We start from the raw sequence: 19058 nt of genomic DNA, 5'->3' as shown, positions 1-19058 counted from the left end.
TGAATAGGTATGAAACTGGGAGGATTTTCCTTTTATTTGGTGCAGATTTCACATTTCTATCGTCTTTTGTTGCTTTCCAGTGACTGTCAAAAGTGCACAGACTTTACGGACACACTGTATATTTATATATATATATATATATATATATATATATATATATTTTGTTATCACCCAGCCCTTTCGGGGTCTCTGCCCAGTTGTTTCTGGTCTCTATAACCACAGCACAGGGGGGCGTGGTTTGCAGGGGAAGGGAGCAGACCTGTTTACCAGGAGCTCCTGCTGTTCCCCTTTTTAAGCAGCTTTAGCTTACTAAAGATGGAATAGTTATCCTGTAATCCACCTGGAATATGCCTGGACAAAGTATCAAGAAGAAAGGAGCCACCTCAGGAAGAGAAATTTTATTGGGACCTAAAGACAGTGAGGAGAAATCCAGCAAGGGCCTTCTCTCCTCAGGAGAAAGGAAGCCTTGTTTTCAAGCTGCAGTCTCCTGCAAAGAACCAGGGAAGTCTGGAATCCGAAGACCACAAGCAACACTTCAGAGACCTGCAAAGACACTTCCTGCATCTGCTGCGACTTCAGTGACAGCTGCTGAAGATCCAAAAAGCCACCGGGAGACAGCTAGGGGTTCTCACGCTGCGATGCTGCAGAGGAGAAAGCAATCTGACACTGTGGAAAAAATCCAGAAAGATATTGACTCTTTAAAAAATAATATAGCAAATTTTGAAGACTTCAAAAGAAGAAGAAATGTAAAAATTAGGGGGATTCCGGAGTCAGTCCCGTCTTTTCAATTAAAGAGCTATATTTCCAAGATGATTCTTCATATTCTTCCAATCACTGAAGAGCCAAATCTGATTGAAAAAGTCTATAGAATTCGAAGACCTCCCTCGCTTCCATCCGATATAGCTAGAGACGTTATTGTTACGTTCTACCCAAACTGGATAAGGAATGTTCTCCTTGATATATCTAAGGATTCTAATTTCCATGCCTCTCCATACAGTCATTTATTTTTTTTCAAAGATCTGTCTAAAGAAACTCTAAATAAAAGGAAAATTTTTCAACATATTACTCGTGAACTCCGACGCGCTGACATTCCTTACAATTGGTCTCAGTACTCCAATCTACAAGTAAAATTTGCAGCGAAAATAATCAACATATCCTCTCTGGAGGGAGGAATAGATTTTCTGAGATCTGCTGGACTTGGACTAGAACTTTCAACGGCTACTCCCGGACTCTGGCCATCAAAATCAGACCTTCTCCCAAATTGACAGGCTTAAAACAGAGCAGTGAATTCTCTTATGGATTCTTCGCAATAGCAATATAATTGTTTCCTGGTGGATGAAGACATTCAGTCTCTTTCCAATTACTTAAGCTTAAAGGATATATGTTCCATTTGATTTGCATTTAAAGAAACCGGACATTCCCTCCACTCGGTCTTAGGGTCACATATAGTGCACCCGGACGGGATGGGCTCACATATAATAATAATAATAAATTGTTTTTTTATTTTAAGGTGTGGAACCTCGACGTATTAGTTGATGCATACAACATGTATAGATTTTATGTTATAAAGTTACTGAAATATTGCTTTTCCTATTAAGCAACGTCTTACTTGATGCTGTAATAGGCTATATTTGCTTTATTTCAACAGTATTTGTATGTATATGTCTGCCTGTCTATTCCCTCACTTCATGGGGGCATTCCCTGTCTTCACAGGGAATTTTCTTTCCTATCACTTTTCCCTTGTTTAATTTACCTTCCCTCCAAACAGTTTTTCTACCCTACCTGTTGTTCCTCACCCTTGATCTATAACCTTTAAAAAATGTTTAAAATACCAATAAAAATTATTGAAAAATAACCACAGCACTGACTGTATGTTGTGTGTATTATCTGTTTCTTAGGTAGCAGAGCTGCAAGATCAGTGTAAAAAGTTGCAGATGCAGATAAATGACCAGAAATCCTTGGGTGACATAAAGCTGGTGTATCAGCAATTACAGGACAAGATCAAGACTTTGGAAATGGAGAGAGAAGCTGCGAGGTGATTGTGTGTGTGCGTGCGTGCGTGCGTGCGTGTGTGTATGTATATATATATATATATATATATATATATATATATATTTATATATATATATATTACATTACTCTGTCGCCTCATTGGGGACACAGGACCATGGGTGTTATGCTGCTGTCCACTAGGAGGCGACACTATGCATAATCTGAAAAAGATTAACTATGGCTCCTCCTCTGCAGTATACACCCCTGGACGGCGTTAGCCTTCTCCAGTTTTTGCTTAGTGTCGCATAGGAGGCACACCTAAAGAATTTTTTTCTCTTTTTCACTCCGTTTTTTTTTCTTTTCCGGATGACAGATGAAGAAAAGTGGATCTCCTGTGAGACTCCCGGCATGGCTCCTTCCTCGACCCCCTACTATGGGGTGCCTGGTTGAAGTTGAGATGGCTGTTCCCCATGTCGCTCCTTCCCCAGTCCTGCGGGTGCTGGTTCGAAGTCGAGACCCCCCTCCTTCCCCAATTCCTTTTGGTCTTGGGTTGAGGTCGAGGCGAGGAAGAAGCCCCCTGATGGTGACAGCAGCACCCTTCCTAATCTCCCTCTGGGGGAATTAGGTTGATACGCCTCAGGTAGGGTCTGTACCACGGCAATCTGCAGCTCACAGTATCCAGGGACCCCAGCCCAGCTGCAGGCTCCTGTCAGGGCCGAGGGAGAGTGCTGGCAGGCATGGCACATACAGACACAGGGCTCCCTGCGCCCCTGTCTCTGCGGCAGCACCAGCTCCATAGCGCCTCAGGGGGACCCATCACAGGGCCCCGCTTCCGATTGTGGCCTGGCCCCACCGTTATCCTGCCTTTCAATCCGGGGGGGGGGGTCCGGTTCAGATCTGACCCCCTCCCGGACTTCCGCGCCGGCCTGGAGCCCTTTCTGGGCATCAGTAACTAATTTAGGCCGGCTGCTTCAGCCTAGCTGAGGTTGCCGCCCCCCAGCCCGCCCCCTGGATGACAAATATTACACTCTACAGTGTCATAGAAGGGGCGGATCGAGACTGCGCTTTTTTGCACATCTCTGCGCGCTCTTTCTCAGCTCTCCACCCCCTTCTTCTCCCTCCTCATCCTCTCGGCGGCCATTTCTGCTGCAGGCATCAGCAGCACCACGCCAGCCAGTCTACGGGGGGCACAGAATTGTGGATCTTCGGCGCTGGACCCAGGGGCATGCTGGTGGGGTAAGATCACAGCTCGGGTTTTTAACTCGGCTGTGAATCCGGATTCCCTGTAAGGCTCTCCTATAGGTCTTTCCCTGCATAGCCATCCCTGTAGGGCCCTCTCACAGCCAGCCCTTCCGCACTCTGTGCACTATGCCGGGCTCAACGTCCAAGAGAACCAGGCAGGACTGCTTTTATGCATTCTGCACAGCCTGCAAAACCACTCTCCCCAGTGGCAGCACGTACCCGCACTGTCGGGACTGTATCCAGAATACTGGGTCAGAACCCCAAGAGACTCCTACCAATGCTTCAGCGGCTGCTACCATGCCAGAATGTGCTACCCAGATGCCGCAGTCTATGATGCAGTCCATAGATAACCTAACCTCCACATTGCTTCAGGCTCTGCAGGGTCATGTCTCGGCTATGAGCGTTACCCAGCAAAGGGACAGCTCCACTCAGGGACAGGCCATTTCTGGCTCTCCCAGACGTAAGCGCACCCACACGTCGCGTTCCTCTGTGTCATCCCATAGCACACAGTCATCCCCCTCTAGGGAGAGACATCGTAGTTCCAGGTCACCTAGACCATCCCCTACCAGAGACAGACAACGCAGATCTCCACAGCGATCCCCGACGACAGAAGGCCTTCGCCCCAGCTCAACCACCAGGGAACGCCTCAGCGATACGCAGGATTCGGAAGGCATCTGTGACTCCGACTGAGACAGCGAAATGGAGCGGTCTCTGGTCCCTTGTCCCCCTAGCAATACAGCGCTAGTTGAGGACATAATCTCTTCCATCCATCGGGTGCTGGACATTTCCGATCCAACCCCGGAAGCCCCAGAACACAAGATTTGCTTTGAAGGTGTTCTGAAACCACCTAAGGTCTTCTCTAACCACCCGGAATTTCAGGCGATCCTTACTAAGCAGTTTTCGCAGCCTGAGAAGAAATTCACCAATCGCAAATATTTGGAGGCTAGGTACCCCTTCCCACAAAAGGACACCAAGGAGTGGACAGATCCACCCGAAGTGGACCCCCAGTCTCTAGGCTAGCAGCACAGACCCTCCTATCACTGCCAGATAGCTCAACCCTCAGGGACGCTGCAGACCGGCAGGTAGAACACATAGCTCGTTCAGTTTTTGAAGCGGCAGGGGCCTCCCTGGCTCCCGCGTTCGCTTCAGTATGGGCGGCCAAGGCCATTCTGGCTTGGGCCAAAAAATTTCAAACTGGCCTCCAAGCTTCAAACCCTGAGCTGTCGGACCAAGCGGTTCAAATAGCAGTGGTAGCAGATTACATGCTTCATGCAGCCCTGGATTCCGCAAGAGGTGTAACGGGGATAGCATCAAATGCCATCACGATTCGGCGTATCCTCTGGCTGCGGGAATGAAAAGCGGATGCGACCTCAAAGAAGTCCCTCACACATCTCCCGTACCTCAGTGGACGGCTTTTCGGTGAAAAGTTGGACACAATGATATCCAGTGCCACTGGGGGTAAGAATACCTCTCTCCCTCAACTAAAACCTAAACGTACGTTCAAACGGCGTAACCAAACACGATTCCCATCCTTTCGAAATTCTTCGGGCTGGTCCGCCTCGCGTCCAGCACAAAATCGTAACCGCTCTCCACGCAGGGACAACCCACGGGCAGCGCAGAGGGCCAGACAGGAACTGGCAGTCGGAAACAGGCCAGGCGAAGCCCAAAGGAGGAAAACCTCAGAATTTCTCCTCATCATGACTCACGAACTCCGGAAGACACCCCACCCGTAGGCAGACAACTTCTACTCTTTCAGCAAGTCTGGCTGCCTATTACAGAAAACAGGTGGGTCAGGGAAATAGTGTCTTCCGGATACAAGATAGAGTTCACTTCCAGTCCACCGAACCGGTTCTTCCTCTCTGTTCCACCAAAACTGCCAGAAAAGGCTCGTGCTTTCCACCAAGCGGTTTCCTCTCTCCTTCAAGCAGGAATCGTAGTACCGGTTCCCGCGGCCGAACGTTTCTGAGGGTTCTACTCCAATCTATTCGTAGTACCCAAGAAAGGTGGCAGCGTCCAGCCCATACTAGACCTAAAAAAACTCAACAAGTATGTACGAGTTCGTCATTTTCGCATGGAGTCCCTTCGGTCCATCATTGCGTCCATGGAGCAAGGACAATATCTCGCCTCCATAGACATACAGGACGCATACTTGCATATACCGATTGCTCCCGCCCATCAGAGATTTCTCGCAATCGTCCAGGACCACTATCAGTTCGTGGCTCTCCTGTTCGGACTCGCCACGGCTCCCAGAACATTTACCAAGGTCATGGCTGCCACCATGGACGTTCTACACTCCAGAGGCATAGTAGTCGTTCCATACCTAGACGACCTTCTCATCAAGGCTTCCACCTTCAAGGACTGCGAGGTCAGTGTCTCAATCACAATCGACACTCTGAGTCGCCTGGGCTGGTTAGTCAACTTACAAAAGTCATCGACTACCCCGAGTCAGTCTCTGACCTTCCTGGGGATGCTATTCGACACCTCCAGGGGTCTGGTGCTCCTTCCCAGAGACAAGGCTCTGGCTCTCCGTCTAGGAGTTCGCATACTCCTCCACAATCCCCCCCGATCTCTCCGGTTTGCCATGAGAGTCCTCGGCAGGATGGCAGCAGCAATGGAGGCGGTACCATTTGCCCAGTTTCACCTCAGGCCTCTTTACCTAGCCATCCTAAAGTCGTGGGACAGGAATCCTTTCTCCCTCGACAAGGAGTTCCGGCTAACATCGGCAACCAGGAGGCCCCTGCACTGGTGGCTCAAGCCAACCTCACTGGCAACGGGAAAATCCTTTGTCTCAGGTCAATGGAAGGTCCTGACCACCGACGCGAGCCTGACAAATTGTGGTGCGGTGCACCTACATCACAGGGCCCAGGGCAAGTGGTCACCAGTGGAAGCGAACATGCCCATCAACGTCTTGGAAATTCGGGCCATCTTCCTGGCATTGAGAGCCTTTCATCACTTACTGGCAGCCTCTCATATCAGAGTACAATCGGACAATGCCACTGCAGTGGCATATGTGAACCACCAAGGCGGGACCCGCAGTACCCAGGCAATGAGAGAAGTGGCACATATCCTCCATTGGGCGGAAGACACGAGGTCGGCACTCTCTGCGGTCCACATTCCGGGTGTGGACAACTGGGAAGCCGACAACCTAAGCAGACTAGGAATGGACTCGGGAGAGTGGTCTCTCCATCCTGAAATCTTTCGACAGATCTGCCATCGCTGGGGGACCCCGGACGTGGACCTAATGGCATCCCACCTCAATGCCAAGGTCTCCAACTTCATGGCCAGGACACGCGATCCGCGGTCGCTCGCAGCAGATGCCCTGGTTCAGGACTGGACCCAGTTCCAGCTTCTGTACATCTTCCTCACGACTCTGGATATCAGGGGGAGAGGTGGAATGATCAAACACGAGGGAGTTCCAACCATCCTGATCGCGCCAGACTGGCCCAGACGTACATGGTACGCCGACGTCGTACAACTTACAGCAGACGTCCCCTGGCGTCTCCCCGACCGTCCCGATCTTCTGTCACAAGGCCCGTTCTACCACCAGAACTTAGGGGCTCTCAATTTGACGGCATGGCCCTTGAGACCTGGGTTCTAACCCAGGCAGGATTCTCAATGGACGTCATTAGAACCATGATCAGGGCACGGAAGCTAGCCTCCGCCAAGATTTATTGTACCTGGAGAGCTTTCTTCACCTGGTGCGAATCCCGCGGCCAGATTCCTCTCCCTTATTCCCTCCCAAAAGTCCTTGGCTTTCTCCAATCGGGCCTGGACGCCAGGCTATCCCTGGGCTCGCTTAAGAGCCAGGTGTCAGCGCTCTCAGTGCTTTTTCAGAGGCGCATCGCTAACAAGCCGCAAGTAAGGACCTTTCTCCAGGGGGTTTCCTGATTGGTTCCCCCCTACAGACGTCCACTGGAAACGTGGGACCTCAACCTGGTACTGACAGCATTGCAGGGACCTCCTTTCGAACCCCTTAAGGAAGTCCCACTCCGCATTCTATCACAGAAGGTGGTTTTTCTGGTGGCAATCACCTTGCTTCGCAGGGTGTCTGAATTGTCAGCACTCTCCTGCAGACGGCCCTTCCTAGCCGTTCACCAGGACAAGGTGGTTCTCCGTACAGTCCCATCCTTCCTTCCGAAGGTTGTGTCCAACTTCCACCTCAATGAGGAAATTTCACTGCCATCCCTTTGCCCGGTTCCGGTTCATAGAGTGGAGAAGGCTCTGCATACGCTTGACCTCGTTAGGGCATTGCGTATATACGTGTCTAGGACTGCACCCTTCCGGAAGTCTGATTCCCTTTTCCTTCTTCCGGAAGGCATTCGCAAGGGTTTGCCGGCTTCCAAAGCTACCCTTGCCAGGTGGATCAAGTCCACCATATAAGAGGCTTACCGCCTCAACAATTCTCCTCTTCCGGCCGGTATCATGGCACACTCTACGTGGGCGGTAGGGGCCTCCTGGGCCATTCGGCACCAGGCTCCGGCACAACAGGTGTGTAAGGTGGCCACTTGGACTAGCTTACACACGTTTACGAAAGACTACAGAGTTCATACCCAGTCCTCAGCGGAGGTGAGCCTGGGTAGACGGGTTCTGCAGGCGGCAGTGCCCCAAGTTTAGGGACCTGTCTGCACAATATTCATCCATTGCTTCCCACCCAGGGGCTGCTTTAGGACGTTCCATGGTTCTGTGTCCCCCAATGAGGCAACAGAGTAAAGGAGATTTTTTGTGTACTCACCATAAAATCTCTTTCTCTTAGCCTCTAATTGGGGAACACAGCTCCCACCCTGTTGCCCTTACGGGCTGTTGTTACGGTTGAATTCTCATATTGTTCTTTGAGCTCGTACATGGTGGCCTTATTACAGGCATGGTTATGTTATTTCTGTTAACTTCCTCCTAATGCTTTTGCACAAAACTGGAGAAGGCTGACGCGGTCCAGGGGGGTATACTGCAGAGGAGGAGCCATAGTTAATCTTTTTCAGATTATGCATAGTGTCGCCTCCTAGTGGACAGCAGCATAACACCCATGGTTCTGTGTCCCCTAATTAGAGGCTAAGAGAAAGAGATTTTACGGTGAGTACACAAAAATCTCCTTATATATACAGTATACTGTATATGCGTGTGTGTGTATGTATATATATATATATATATATAAAAATATATATATCTTAGCTGAGATTTCTCTACTCTGCTCCTGGCCATTGCAGTCCGACACTATGAGCAGCTCAGCGGGCTGCTGGATGTCACTAGGGTAAAACTTCACAGCAGGGGCATTACTTATATTTGGTTGGGGGTCTTTTAGCAGTCCAGAAAAAAATTATTACTTTGGTGGCTTTTGGCCTTCAGTTGCAGATATGGGGGAACTGTCACCATAATACTGTACAGGTGATGTTAAAATGTGTCCTCCACAAAATTGCAAAACTTAGATTTTCTAACTCTAAAGTTGAGTTTAGACAATTATTTAATGTGGGGATCAGAACCCAGAAAACTCCAGGTGTTGTGTAACTACAACTCCTATCGTGCCCTGACAGCCTGTAAGTGGCTACACCTCTTGAGAATTGTAGTTTTACAACAGCTGGAGTGCTCTAATGTGTATGGGGGTGTAAAAACTCTCCCCTGATGTTAGGAGAAATAAGGATTGGGGTTGGATTTTAATATGCCCTGTGCTATTCCTGCTGCTGATAGAGAAGACTAGATTGAAGCAAACACCCCTCTCCCCAAAAAGAAATATACACTGACCCAGGCGGACTTGTTTATGGTGGAATTAGGGGAAATTGGGTTGGCTGGCTTTATACTCTTAGCTGGAGAATTTGTGCTTTTTATGACCCCAGAAACTCCACAGAATTGGATGATTCCGGGTGAATGAATTGAGCGACTGTTCTTTCATTACAGTTATTCAGTGTCTTCATTTTTTAAAGTTCTGCACTCTCCGAGCACAAGAAGAAGTGCGAAATTCTCCAAAGACAGTTCCATGAGGAGATGGAGGAAGTCAGGAGCCTGCGAGAAGAGAACCTGCAGCTCAGACAGGAGGTGACGACCGCCCGACAAGATCTGCAGTCCAGAAGAGAGGATAATTCACGACTTAAGCAGCAAATTTCCAGATTGGAGGATCAAGTGTCCAAACCACCAAATGTGGCAAATGGAACAGAGGTAAAGAGTCCCATATTTTTAGATTTGTTTTCCTTGGTGCATTTGTAATTGTGACAAGACGGACAGTTCATATGCTGCCATTGCTGAACCAGAGGTACAATTGTGGTCATTACACGGCATACTAAAATGCAAACTAAAGGTATATGCCCAAGTATGTTCCGACCACTGTCAGGCGATAGTATGTAATAAGACCGGCAGGTGACAAAATTGAGTTGTCACGGACATTGAGGAACAAAGATTGTGATTAGAGCTGATCAGAAAGATTCAGAGGATCTTGGCCCATATTCCACGTCATTAGTCCTGGACCGGCAGACCATAGCCCTGCGAACCTGTTCTAACCTTCTGGCCATTCGGATTAGCAGGCCTAGTGTGACTTCATGATGACATCGCTCTGAGCCTACTAATCGGAAGGCTGTTGGTCAGCTAGTAGAAGGCTCACAGGGTTCTGGTCTGGGAGCCATGGACTACCAATGTGGCCATTGGACTAAGGTTCTTCAATTTTTTTTTTGTGCAACTCAACCTTGACTTCCATATGATGAAATTCAGGTCCGAACTACCAGGAAGAAGAGGATAGTCAAGACCAAAGAGCACTAGCTGCCTCCAGATCATTCCTGTAGTATGCTCACACTGGTTCTTTGTGTTTTTCAGCCTCTAACAGGGGATTCTCTGATTCAGCAGCAATACGAGGAAATCCGGCAACTGCGGCAAGACTTCCACAGAGTCCAAAATGTGTGCAGCTCGGCTGAGAAAGAGCTGAGATATGAAAGGGATAAGAACCTGGATATCAAGAAGCAACATATCCTTCTTCAGAAGGAGAACACGAAGGTAAAAATGCAAAACTAAACAGTGCCAGTCATATTGAATGTGTGGTATCTTCCATTTGTGCTCGCCACATGGTGCACGGGTATATAGATTATGAGTACAGAATGTTGGATGCACAGATAACCGTGATATACTAGGACAAAATAGTACTACAGTGCAAAAACAATGTACATTGCCATACTGTACAAGTAGCAGTGCCACACAAAGGAAATGGCACGACCAGTGCTCAAAAATAACAACATACAATGAAAGAATCGCTCCAAACACAATAACAACACCCTACAATGGTAGAAATTGTCGTGGTCGCCTCAAGTTTTGAGTGCCAGGCCATCTGTAGTACCCCACGTTTGCAAGGACAGTGGGATCACACAGGTCACATAAACTTAAGGCTGATGCATACCCTAAAAATCAAGGTGTATATTATTATGTCATACTGGTAGGTAAGTGCCATTTATAGGGAGCATGAAATTTAGTATTGTATTTTTGCATCATCCGGTATGCAAAGGCATAGGGAGGGATATATTGTACATAGGACCTTCCTGAACTGTTTGAAGGACTGTCTTGTGCTCTTGGGGCGGCCGGTTTATGTCTCCATATTAGCTGTGTTTGATGCCCTATAAAGATGAATTATTGGGGGGCACTCATATGTGCCAATTGGGCCTCTAGAGATCCAGCAGACATTGCTCAGACTTAAAATCATCACATCTGTTGCTAATGCCATCCCCTATAAATTCTCTTCCACCCACCCTTAGCTTACTGCGGAGGTCGGTCAGGTTAAACAGAAGCTTTCCTCCATGACTGCAGCTTGCACCAGTCTTGAAGTTGATCTTGAGCAGCGACAGCACGTCATGAAGGAGATGGAGCTGGAGTTGCTTAAGAGGAACCAAACCGCTAAAGCGCTGAGCAGCTCTCAGGAGAAGCTGGAACATGAGAAGTACCGAGCTATGGAGGCGGAAAGGATGGTAAGACGGAGAAATCGGCCAGACCTTATTAATCCCTACAAGATGATTATATATCTGTGGAATCGATGGGTCTTCATGGTCGCAAACCTCTATACATAGTTGATGAGCTTATTCTTTTTTGTCCTTTACCTGATGATGATACAAATAACCAATGAAGCAACCTTTTCACCTCGTATTCATTGGTCGTTCATTATTGGCAGCGCCCGTGTCCTGCATTTTCTGCAGGTCTCTTTGGTTATTTTCCATTTTTCTTTCTCATTTTATAGGTGTTGGAAGTAGAGCAGCAATTGCGCGCCTCTCAGCATCAGGTATTACTACTAGAGACTCAGAATGCCGAGCGGCGCCATCTCGAGGAAGAACTGAAAAAAACAAGAGATAGTGAAGCCAAAGCAAAGGTGCAACTACAAGATGAACAGCTGAAAAGGTAACAAACTATAAGACGGTATAAGACGGTGTTCACACGCAGCAGTCATGCATGCTTAGCAGCAGCAGCCTCGTGCCACTATGGTGTTTCTCTGCACAATCACATAATCTTGCAGGGAATTCGCTGTTTCATATGCAAAACTGCGTGACTGATCATAATGGCCCTGTGGTTTTGAATGTGGAGACATGACAGTGGCAAAAGACTGAAGCATGATCCCCTGCGTGCGAACGTGGCCTAGCGGTATTGAATAAAACCGGCACCCATTAAATGAATGATACTTACGAGACTGATAATAGTTAGAGATAAGCGTATCACAAGATTTGATTAGCGGAGAAGTTATTCATCACAAATTTATTGTCTCTGCAGACCCCAGAGCATAGTAAATGTAACTTTTTTGCAAATGTGGATTTTTGCAAGAATGGAGTAGAATTAAATTCCACTCAAATTTTTTCTCCAGTAATGATGGATTTCATCATCTGTATGTGTATACGTAATGTCGTGGAAGCTCATTTTAGGACAAGGAGGGCCTGCGCTGCCGGACAATGACAGATCTAACATTATTATAACTGCTGCTCTTTTCTGTTTAGGAAAATTTTGGACCAGAATTTGGAGGAATTACAGTTAGAAATTAAAGCCCTTCACGACAAAGAAATTTCACTCACCGAGAATAATCGTAGCCTCCAACTGAAGATCAATCAGCAGGAATCCTTACGACAACATATGGATGATGAAAAAATGTCCACTGCTGTCGAGGTCAGTCTATGTATTACTACAGACAGAAATGGGCGGACAAATATATACAACCAACATAGAAAATCATAAATAAAGGTACTTTGTTTCACAATTATATTGGCTGATTTTCCCATAAGACGAGTGGCTGTCAGACACCTGTGCACCACTTATCTTACCAAATACGAAAAATACAATCTGTGGAATATTAGGGTGCTGTCAGGAACACCGCACTGCACTTGCTCACTGAGCCAGTGTGCGTATCCTGAGTACAAAAACTATGCACAAAGATACCTGTGGAGTGGGGCAGCAGTGGTGACAATGCATGCTCCAGACTCACAGGACCTGAAGCATGTTACTGCTGAGGGCGTCGTCTAAACTCCAGAGAGCTAGGAGCTGAGGAAAACTCCTAACAGGGTAACTACGGGACAATGTTACCAAGGGGCATAGACAAAGACATAAACCAGATCAAGCTGGGGTCAAAGCACGAGATAACACGACTGTACCAAAGGGATAGACAGAACAGATAGTCAGGACGTAGCAATAGATCAGAAAACCAGAACGGGCAATAGACGGTACAATAGGGACAAACTGTAAAGGAGTAACAATAGCCAAGCCAGGAGGTCAGAACCGGAGAAGACAATAGTACCAAAACGAGAGACGGAGTACAGAGGGGACAGACCTGGTCATACACGGGAAGCAAACAAGCAATGTAGTATACACGCACACCAGGGGTCAGACACACAGCCAGAATAACAGTATAGCTGACAGAGAACCCTGATAAAGAGTGAGTATAAATACCCCTCCCATATCCAGAAAGAGGCCACGTACACTTAACCCTGTGAGTGCAGGGCAAGAACCCTGTCCAAACCATGACAGTTGCTTTCACATAGCGCTTAGGCACCCATTCCTTGGCCCTTTAGGGACTTGCGTCCGAACAACCAGTTAAATGGGATTCGGACATATGCACCGACCTGACTATTGACTATAATGGCGACAGTAGAGCAAATGCGTGCTTTGCCGTGCAACTTTTCCAGGCGTATATGCCTACTGGAGGTGGACACTCGAATGTATGATATTGCATCTCCATTAGCCATATACACCTGAAAAAGATGCACGGCGGAGCGTGCATTCATTCTGCTGTCGCCATTATAGTCAATGGTCCCGTCGTCACATACATCCAAATCCCGTTTTCCAGAGGATTCAGACATTAGCCTCTTCGTGAACCACTGAATGGGTGCCTGAATGTAATGTGAAGCACCCTTACAAAATTAGACCTTAAGTTGGGGTCTAGCTGAACCCACCAGTAAGTCTCAGAATTCTCTGCATCTAAGCTAATACATATAAGGCAAATATGACCAAGTTTGAGAAAAGGTTGAGGTCACTGCCATACGCCTGTTCACATTACTCCGCACAGATTGCAATGCAATTGGCGGTCATATGAAACAAGTAATGCTCATTTCACATAGTCCTTTCCGTTTTTACATCTGGAACCATTTTTCTTGTCATCATTTTTTTCCCATTTTTATAGAAGAGGGTAAAAAGTCTGAACTTTTTTTCTTTACTGCTTCATTGGGGGACACGGGTAACCATGGGTGTATGCTGCTGTCGCTAGGATGCTGACACTAGGCAAAAAACTAATTAGCTCCTCCTCAGCAGTATACTCCCCACTGACTGGCACAAAGCTTGTCAGTTTAAGCTTAGTGTCAGAAGGAGGCAGACCTGGATCTGATCCCAGATCCGTCTTTTCCTTTTCAGGTCACTCTGTTGTGTTCTATAACCTTTTCCCCTTCTTTCAGGTTTTTTTCTACAGGGTAACAGGGTGTGATTTCTCACCATTTTCCTGCACACGAGCGACCAATAGAACAATGTGGTTTCACCCACATCGTCCACACTCACATCCGCATGGCAGGACCTTACCCCCGTCACTTCACGGTGTTTCAGGGCGATTCCAGGTGTTCGGTCCTTGCCTGTTCCTCACCCCAGCCCTCTGCTCGGAGTAAGCCGAGACGAAGCTATTCGTCACTTGATTGTTGCCCTCCCACTTTTTAGGGGTCGACACCATCTTCAATCATGACGGTACGGGAAAGAGGATGCCTGTTTTATCCCAGTAACCCCCCTTTCTCACACAGGGGTTCCTGATGCCATCCTCGTATATGTGAAGGAGTCGGGACTCATGTTTCAAGGTCTTGTCCCTCTCCCTTCCCAAAGTCCCTCTGCAAGGCGGCGGGGGCGCATCGGTGGAGCCCATGGGACTCCGAGGCACCACGATAGAAGGTCCATGGCTTATTTCTTAATTTAGCCCTCAGCTTAGGGCCTTTACTCTGGGCACGCTCCCTTCCCCGGTGCCCCAGCCAATCAGTGCACGACTTCCTGCTTGTGCGTTTTTTCTCCAACGAGATTGTTCGTCTCTACTTCCCTCGGTGGCTGGTCCACGCCCCCTCCAGTGCATGTCAGCCTATCAGTGAGCGACTGTCCTCATGCGCATTTCGGGCCTATCACAGGACTTTTTTCTACTGGCCATTCCACACATTCAGACCAATCAGCGAGCAAGACCTTGCACTCATGCCTTTTTTTGGCCTATAGGATTTTCTGGCTCATTTCTGTGGGATCCCACAGCGGGTATGCCTGGGACCGCCCCCCGCTCTATCTCAGCATCATTCACAGCTTTCAGCCGCAGCTCTGGAGGAAACAGCATCTCCATTCTCTGTATGCAGCTCCAGTAGATCAGTGGTGCCAAGGCCTTCCTTTTCAGGAGCGGGTAGGTTCTGTCCAGGCTGCATCTATTTTCTCATTTTTTCAGAGGCTTAGCCCTCCGCATCAGTACCCCTCAGGCCCTCACATATCCCCAGACCTAGGGAGTCTCACTCCCATCCCTCCCCTACTGTCATTCACTACGTCTGTGCCCTCTACAAAAAGAAGTGTTCCTCAGCCTTCTGCCAGACCTGCAGCCCTTCCACCATCTAGCATCACAGGAGCTTCCCGTCACCCGGGACAAGACCACACCCCCTCCTTCAGAGTGCTGCTATCTCTCAATCAGTTTCTGACATAACCAAGTTATCACAGTCTCTGGTGCAGGTCCTAGAACACTTATATAACTTGTCTGCCGCCACCAGTGCTCTGAACGTTTCTCTGGAAGATTCGCAGGGACCTCAACACCCTTCTCAGAAGGGTAGACCAAGGATTACATCCAAGAAGCGTACTCTAAATCTTAATTCAGCTCCCCATCCCCCATCTACTTTACACACAATCTCCTCGGTATCCCACGCCTCATCCCCTGAGGGGGCCCTCCAAGCTTCAGGATATGGTCGACAGCCTCATCTCGACCGTTAACCAGACCCTTAATATTAAAGAGGACGAGATTCTCTCACAGGATCACTCAGACTTATCCTTCCCGGACGTTTGCCAAACTCAAGGAGTTTGAGGAAATCTTTACCAAACATTGGTAACATCCGGAAAACCGCTTCCCTGGTAGAAAACAATTGGATACCCTATATCCCTTTAGTCTGGACCTCATTAACAAATGGGCAGAGTCACTGGCCGTCGATCCGCTGGTCTCCAGCCTGTCCGCCAAAATGTTTATCACTGGCCAATGGTTCCTCTCTCAAAAACTCCACCAACAGATCGAATCACTAACCAAATCAACCTTTGAGGTTGCTGGCGCTTCCCTCTATCCCGCTTTCGCTTCCCCCTGGGTAGCCAAGTCGGTTTCCGCTTGGGCAAAACTCCTCTGACAGGGTATTTTATCGGCCTCTCCAGACGAGCTGGCTGACCTTGCAGTTCAGATCGCCCATGCAGGAAAATATTTGCTCTTGTGTCCAAGGACGTCGCCAGCTGTTCAGCCCATGTCACCAGCAATATCGTTGCCATACGAAGACTTCTCTGGCTTAAGGCCTGAAATGCAGACCCGGCTTCAAAGAAGTCCCTTACTAACCTTCCTTTCCAGGGTTCAAGACTCTTTGGGTCTAAACTAGATCAAATTATTTCGGACGCTACCGGCGGTAAGAGTGCTTCCCTTCCTCAGCCTAAGCCTTATCGCCCCTTCACCAGGAGACTGTCTGTCAGTTTAGTCTCTTCTCCTCTCCTGGGACCTCCTCCCAAGAGGACCATTCTCCCGCTCAGCAGGAGAGGAGAGGCTGTCCTTCAAGCCAGCTCCTCACTGGCGCGCAGGGTCCTGCTCCAATAGATTTGCTTCTGCATGACCGGTCACTCCCACTTGGCAATCCTCCCAGGGTGGGTGGCCCGTCTTCTTCTTACATGGCATATGTGATTGTCTGTGGTCGATGATGCCTGGGTCAGAGAGATCGTGACTTCAGGCTACAAGTTCGAATTACCTTTTCCCCCAGGAAGATATTTTTTCAGGTCCCACTCCCAAGACTCCCAGTACAGGTCCCGGGTTTCTTCCGAGCTATATCCTTTCTCCTTCGGACAGGTGTCATCATACTTGTTCCTTCTCGCTTTTTAGGTTTTCATTCCAACCTTTTTGTAGTTCCAAAGAGAGACAGTTCTCTCCATCCGATTCTGGACCTCAAACAGCTAAAGCGTAAAGTCTGCCTCCGTCATTTCAGGATTAAATCTCTTTGCTTGGTAATTGCCTCTATGGAACCCGAGGAGTTCCTCTGCACTGTGGACATTCAGGATGCCTACCTTCACATTCCGATTTACGTCCCACATCAGAGATTTCTCAGATTTGCAATTTCATTGCTCTCCCCTTCTGCCTAGCCTCTGCCACCAAGGTTTTTACAAAGGTGATGGCATCCATCATGGCCATTCTTCAATCCAAGGGGACAGTAATTATCCACTGTCTAGGCGAACTCTTCAACAAGGGTCTGTTCTTTCGAGACTGTTGCCAGAGTCTTCATATCACCTTGGACACGCTTTCCCGTCTCGATTGAATAGTCAACAGGGCAAAGTCTTCCCTAATTCCGACTTACGTCTGGTATTCTTGGGTATGCTGCTTGATACCGCTTGCGCCAAGATCCTCCTTCCAGAGGAAAAGATCTCATCTCTCTGTTTTGGGATTCGTTCTCTGAGGCGTGCATCTCCACATCGCCTTCAGCTCTCCATGAGTGTACTGGAGAAGATGATTTTCACCATTGAAGCCGTGCCCTTTGCTCAGTTCCATACCCGTCCCCTTCAGCTGACCCTCCTGTCATCTTGGGACAAGAGGATCTTTTCCCTGGACGTCCCATTCTACTGCCCCATTGGGTGAGGCAGTCATGGTCGTACAGACCATAATAAGCGCAAGAAAACCTGCATCCTCACATATTTATCATCGGTAGTGGAAGGCATTTTTCTCCTTCGCCTCATTGGGGGACATAGGACCATGGGTGTTATGCTGCTGCCACTAGGAGGCTGACACCAAGTGAATACAAAAAAGTTAGCTCCTCCTCTGTAGTATACACCTACCAATGGCTCCAGCCCGAACCAGTTCATGCTTAGTGTCCGTAGGATGCACATGGGTCTGGTCTTCAGACCATAATTTTTTTTTATTTTTGATTAAATTTTTACTGTTTTACTACTTTTTCCAAGGATGACAGGGGCGACAGATCCTTTCAAGGGGCCGATCTCCCGAAAACCAACAACAGGCGGGAACGTGGTGTGTCATCTCCACGTACCCCCTCCTGCACCATGCAAGCCAGGCCTGGCCTATTTTAGGGACGACTGTTCCCTTCAGGGCGCCGATCTTCCCGTACCAGCAACAGACGGGAACATGGAGTATCGCCTCCATGTACCCCCTTCTGAAGCCAGGCTACAGCCAGACAACAGCCCTGTCCCATCCTAGGGGAGTGAACCCCTAAGATGTACAGAGGCACTGCTGGCGTCCGTGCAGCCCCCACTGCATCACCGCTGATAGAACAGCGGTGATGGAAGAAGGTGGACGGTCCCTCTCCACCTCCCTGTCAAAGGGATGGTGGATTGATGGTCCCTGCATCATCCTTTCTGCAGCCCTTTACCTGAAGGCAGAGCGGTAACTCTGCATCTTTCTTCCTCCGCTGGGAGGGGGGCTGGGAGGGCTCCCACAGCACGCGTCGCGGCTCCTGAGTACATCCCAGTCCAGTGCCGGAAATTTAGTCCCTGGTTTTGGCCTCTTCTAGGCCGCAAGCCGGTAGCTACGCCCACAAGCGTGCGTCGCGCCTGCGGCCCTGCCCACCTGTTTGGCGCCTCTCGCTCAGTGCGAGAGCGCCTTCCAGGATCCCGGCAGCCATCTTTAGTGAGGCAGTGTTGCGCCATCTTCCAGGCCCCCTCCTTTAGAAGTGTTATCCGCGCCTCTCTGGACCTCTGACAACAGATCCCTACCGCAAGCCTGCCTAACTCAAGTGGTTCCCTGACAGCAAGGCTGCGACCCCAAGAGGACTACTCAAAGGGCCAAAGGACCTTGGGTAAGAGCTGCACTGCCATATACCCACTGGCCCTCTTATGCAGAGCTGCGCTGCCATATACTCTGGCCCGTTTTGTTCTGCAGAGCTGTGCTGCCTTATAGAGCTGCGCTACTATATACCCATAGCACTCCCTGCAGTATATATTCAGACATTAGCCATTTTGTCCCATATTGGGCAGGGGTACAGCATGTCTCTCCCTAAAGCATCCAAGAAGGCTATCAAAACACATACAGTGTTTTTCCCCTCATGTAACACCTGTCAGGCTACAATACAGCAGGGACAGAATACTACACTTTGTGAAGCCTGTAACCCTGGACGTGCTCTGGAGCCCTCCGCCATGACTGACCCCAGTGTACCTAG

General features: G+C 48.7%; 1 protein-coding gene across 2 annotated transcripts in view; it reads left to right on the top strand.

Moving 5' to 3' along the window:
- The window catches only part of CCDC30 (coiled-coil domain containing 30), a 72358-nt gene that overhangs the window by 38338 nt on the left and 14962 nt on the right, over nt 1–19058 (top strand). For both annotated transcript variants that reach the window (XM_073585511.1, XM_073585512.1), the window contains 6 exons: nt 1899–2035; nt 9147–9378; nt 10027–10203; nt 10953–11162; nt 11429–11586; nt 12174–12339. In XM_073585511.1, coding sequence (XP_073441612.1) covers nt 1899–2035; nt 9147–9378; nt 10027–10203; nt 10953–11162; nt 11429–11586; nt 12174–12339 — 1080 coding nt within the window. The remainder of the gene's footprint in view (nt 1–1898; nt 2036–9146; nt 9379–10026; nt 10204–10952; nt 11163–11428; nt 11587–12173; nt 12340–19058) is intronic.

The sequence above is a fragment of the Dendrobates tinctorius genome, unplaced genomic scaffold, assembly GCF_039654945.1.
Source record: "Dendrobates tinctorius isolate UK_male_01 unplaced genomic scaffold, ASM3965494v1 ptg000086l, whole genome shotgun sequence".
NCBI classification, from domain to species: Eukaryota; Metazoa; Chordata; class Amphibia; order Anura; family Dendrobatidae; genus Dendrobates; species Dendrobates tinctorius.
This window is presented reverse-complemented; position numbering and strand designations above follow the sequence as displayed.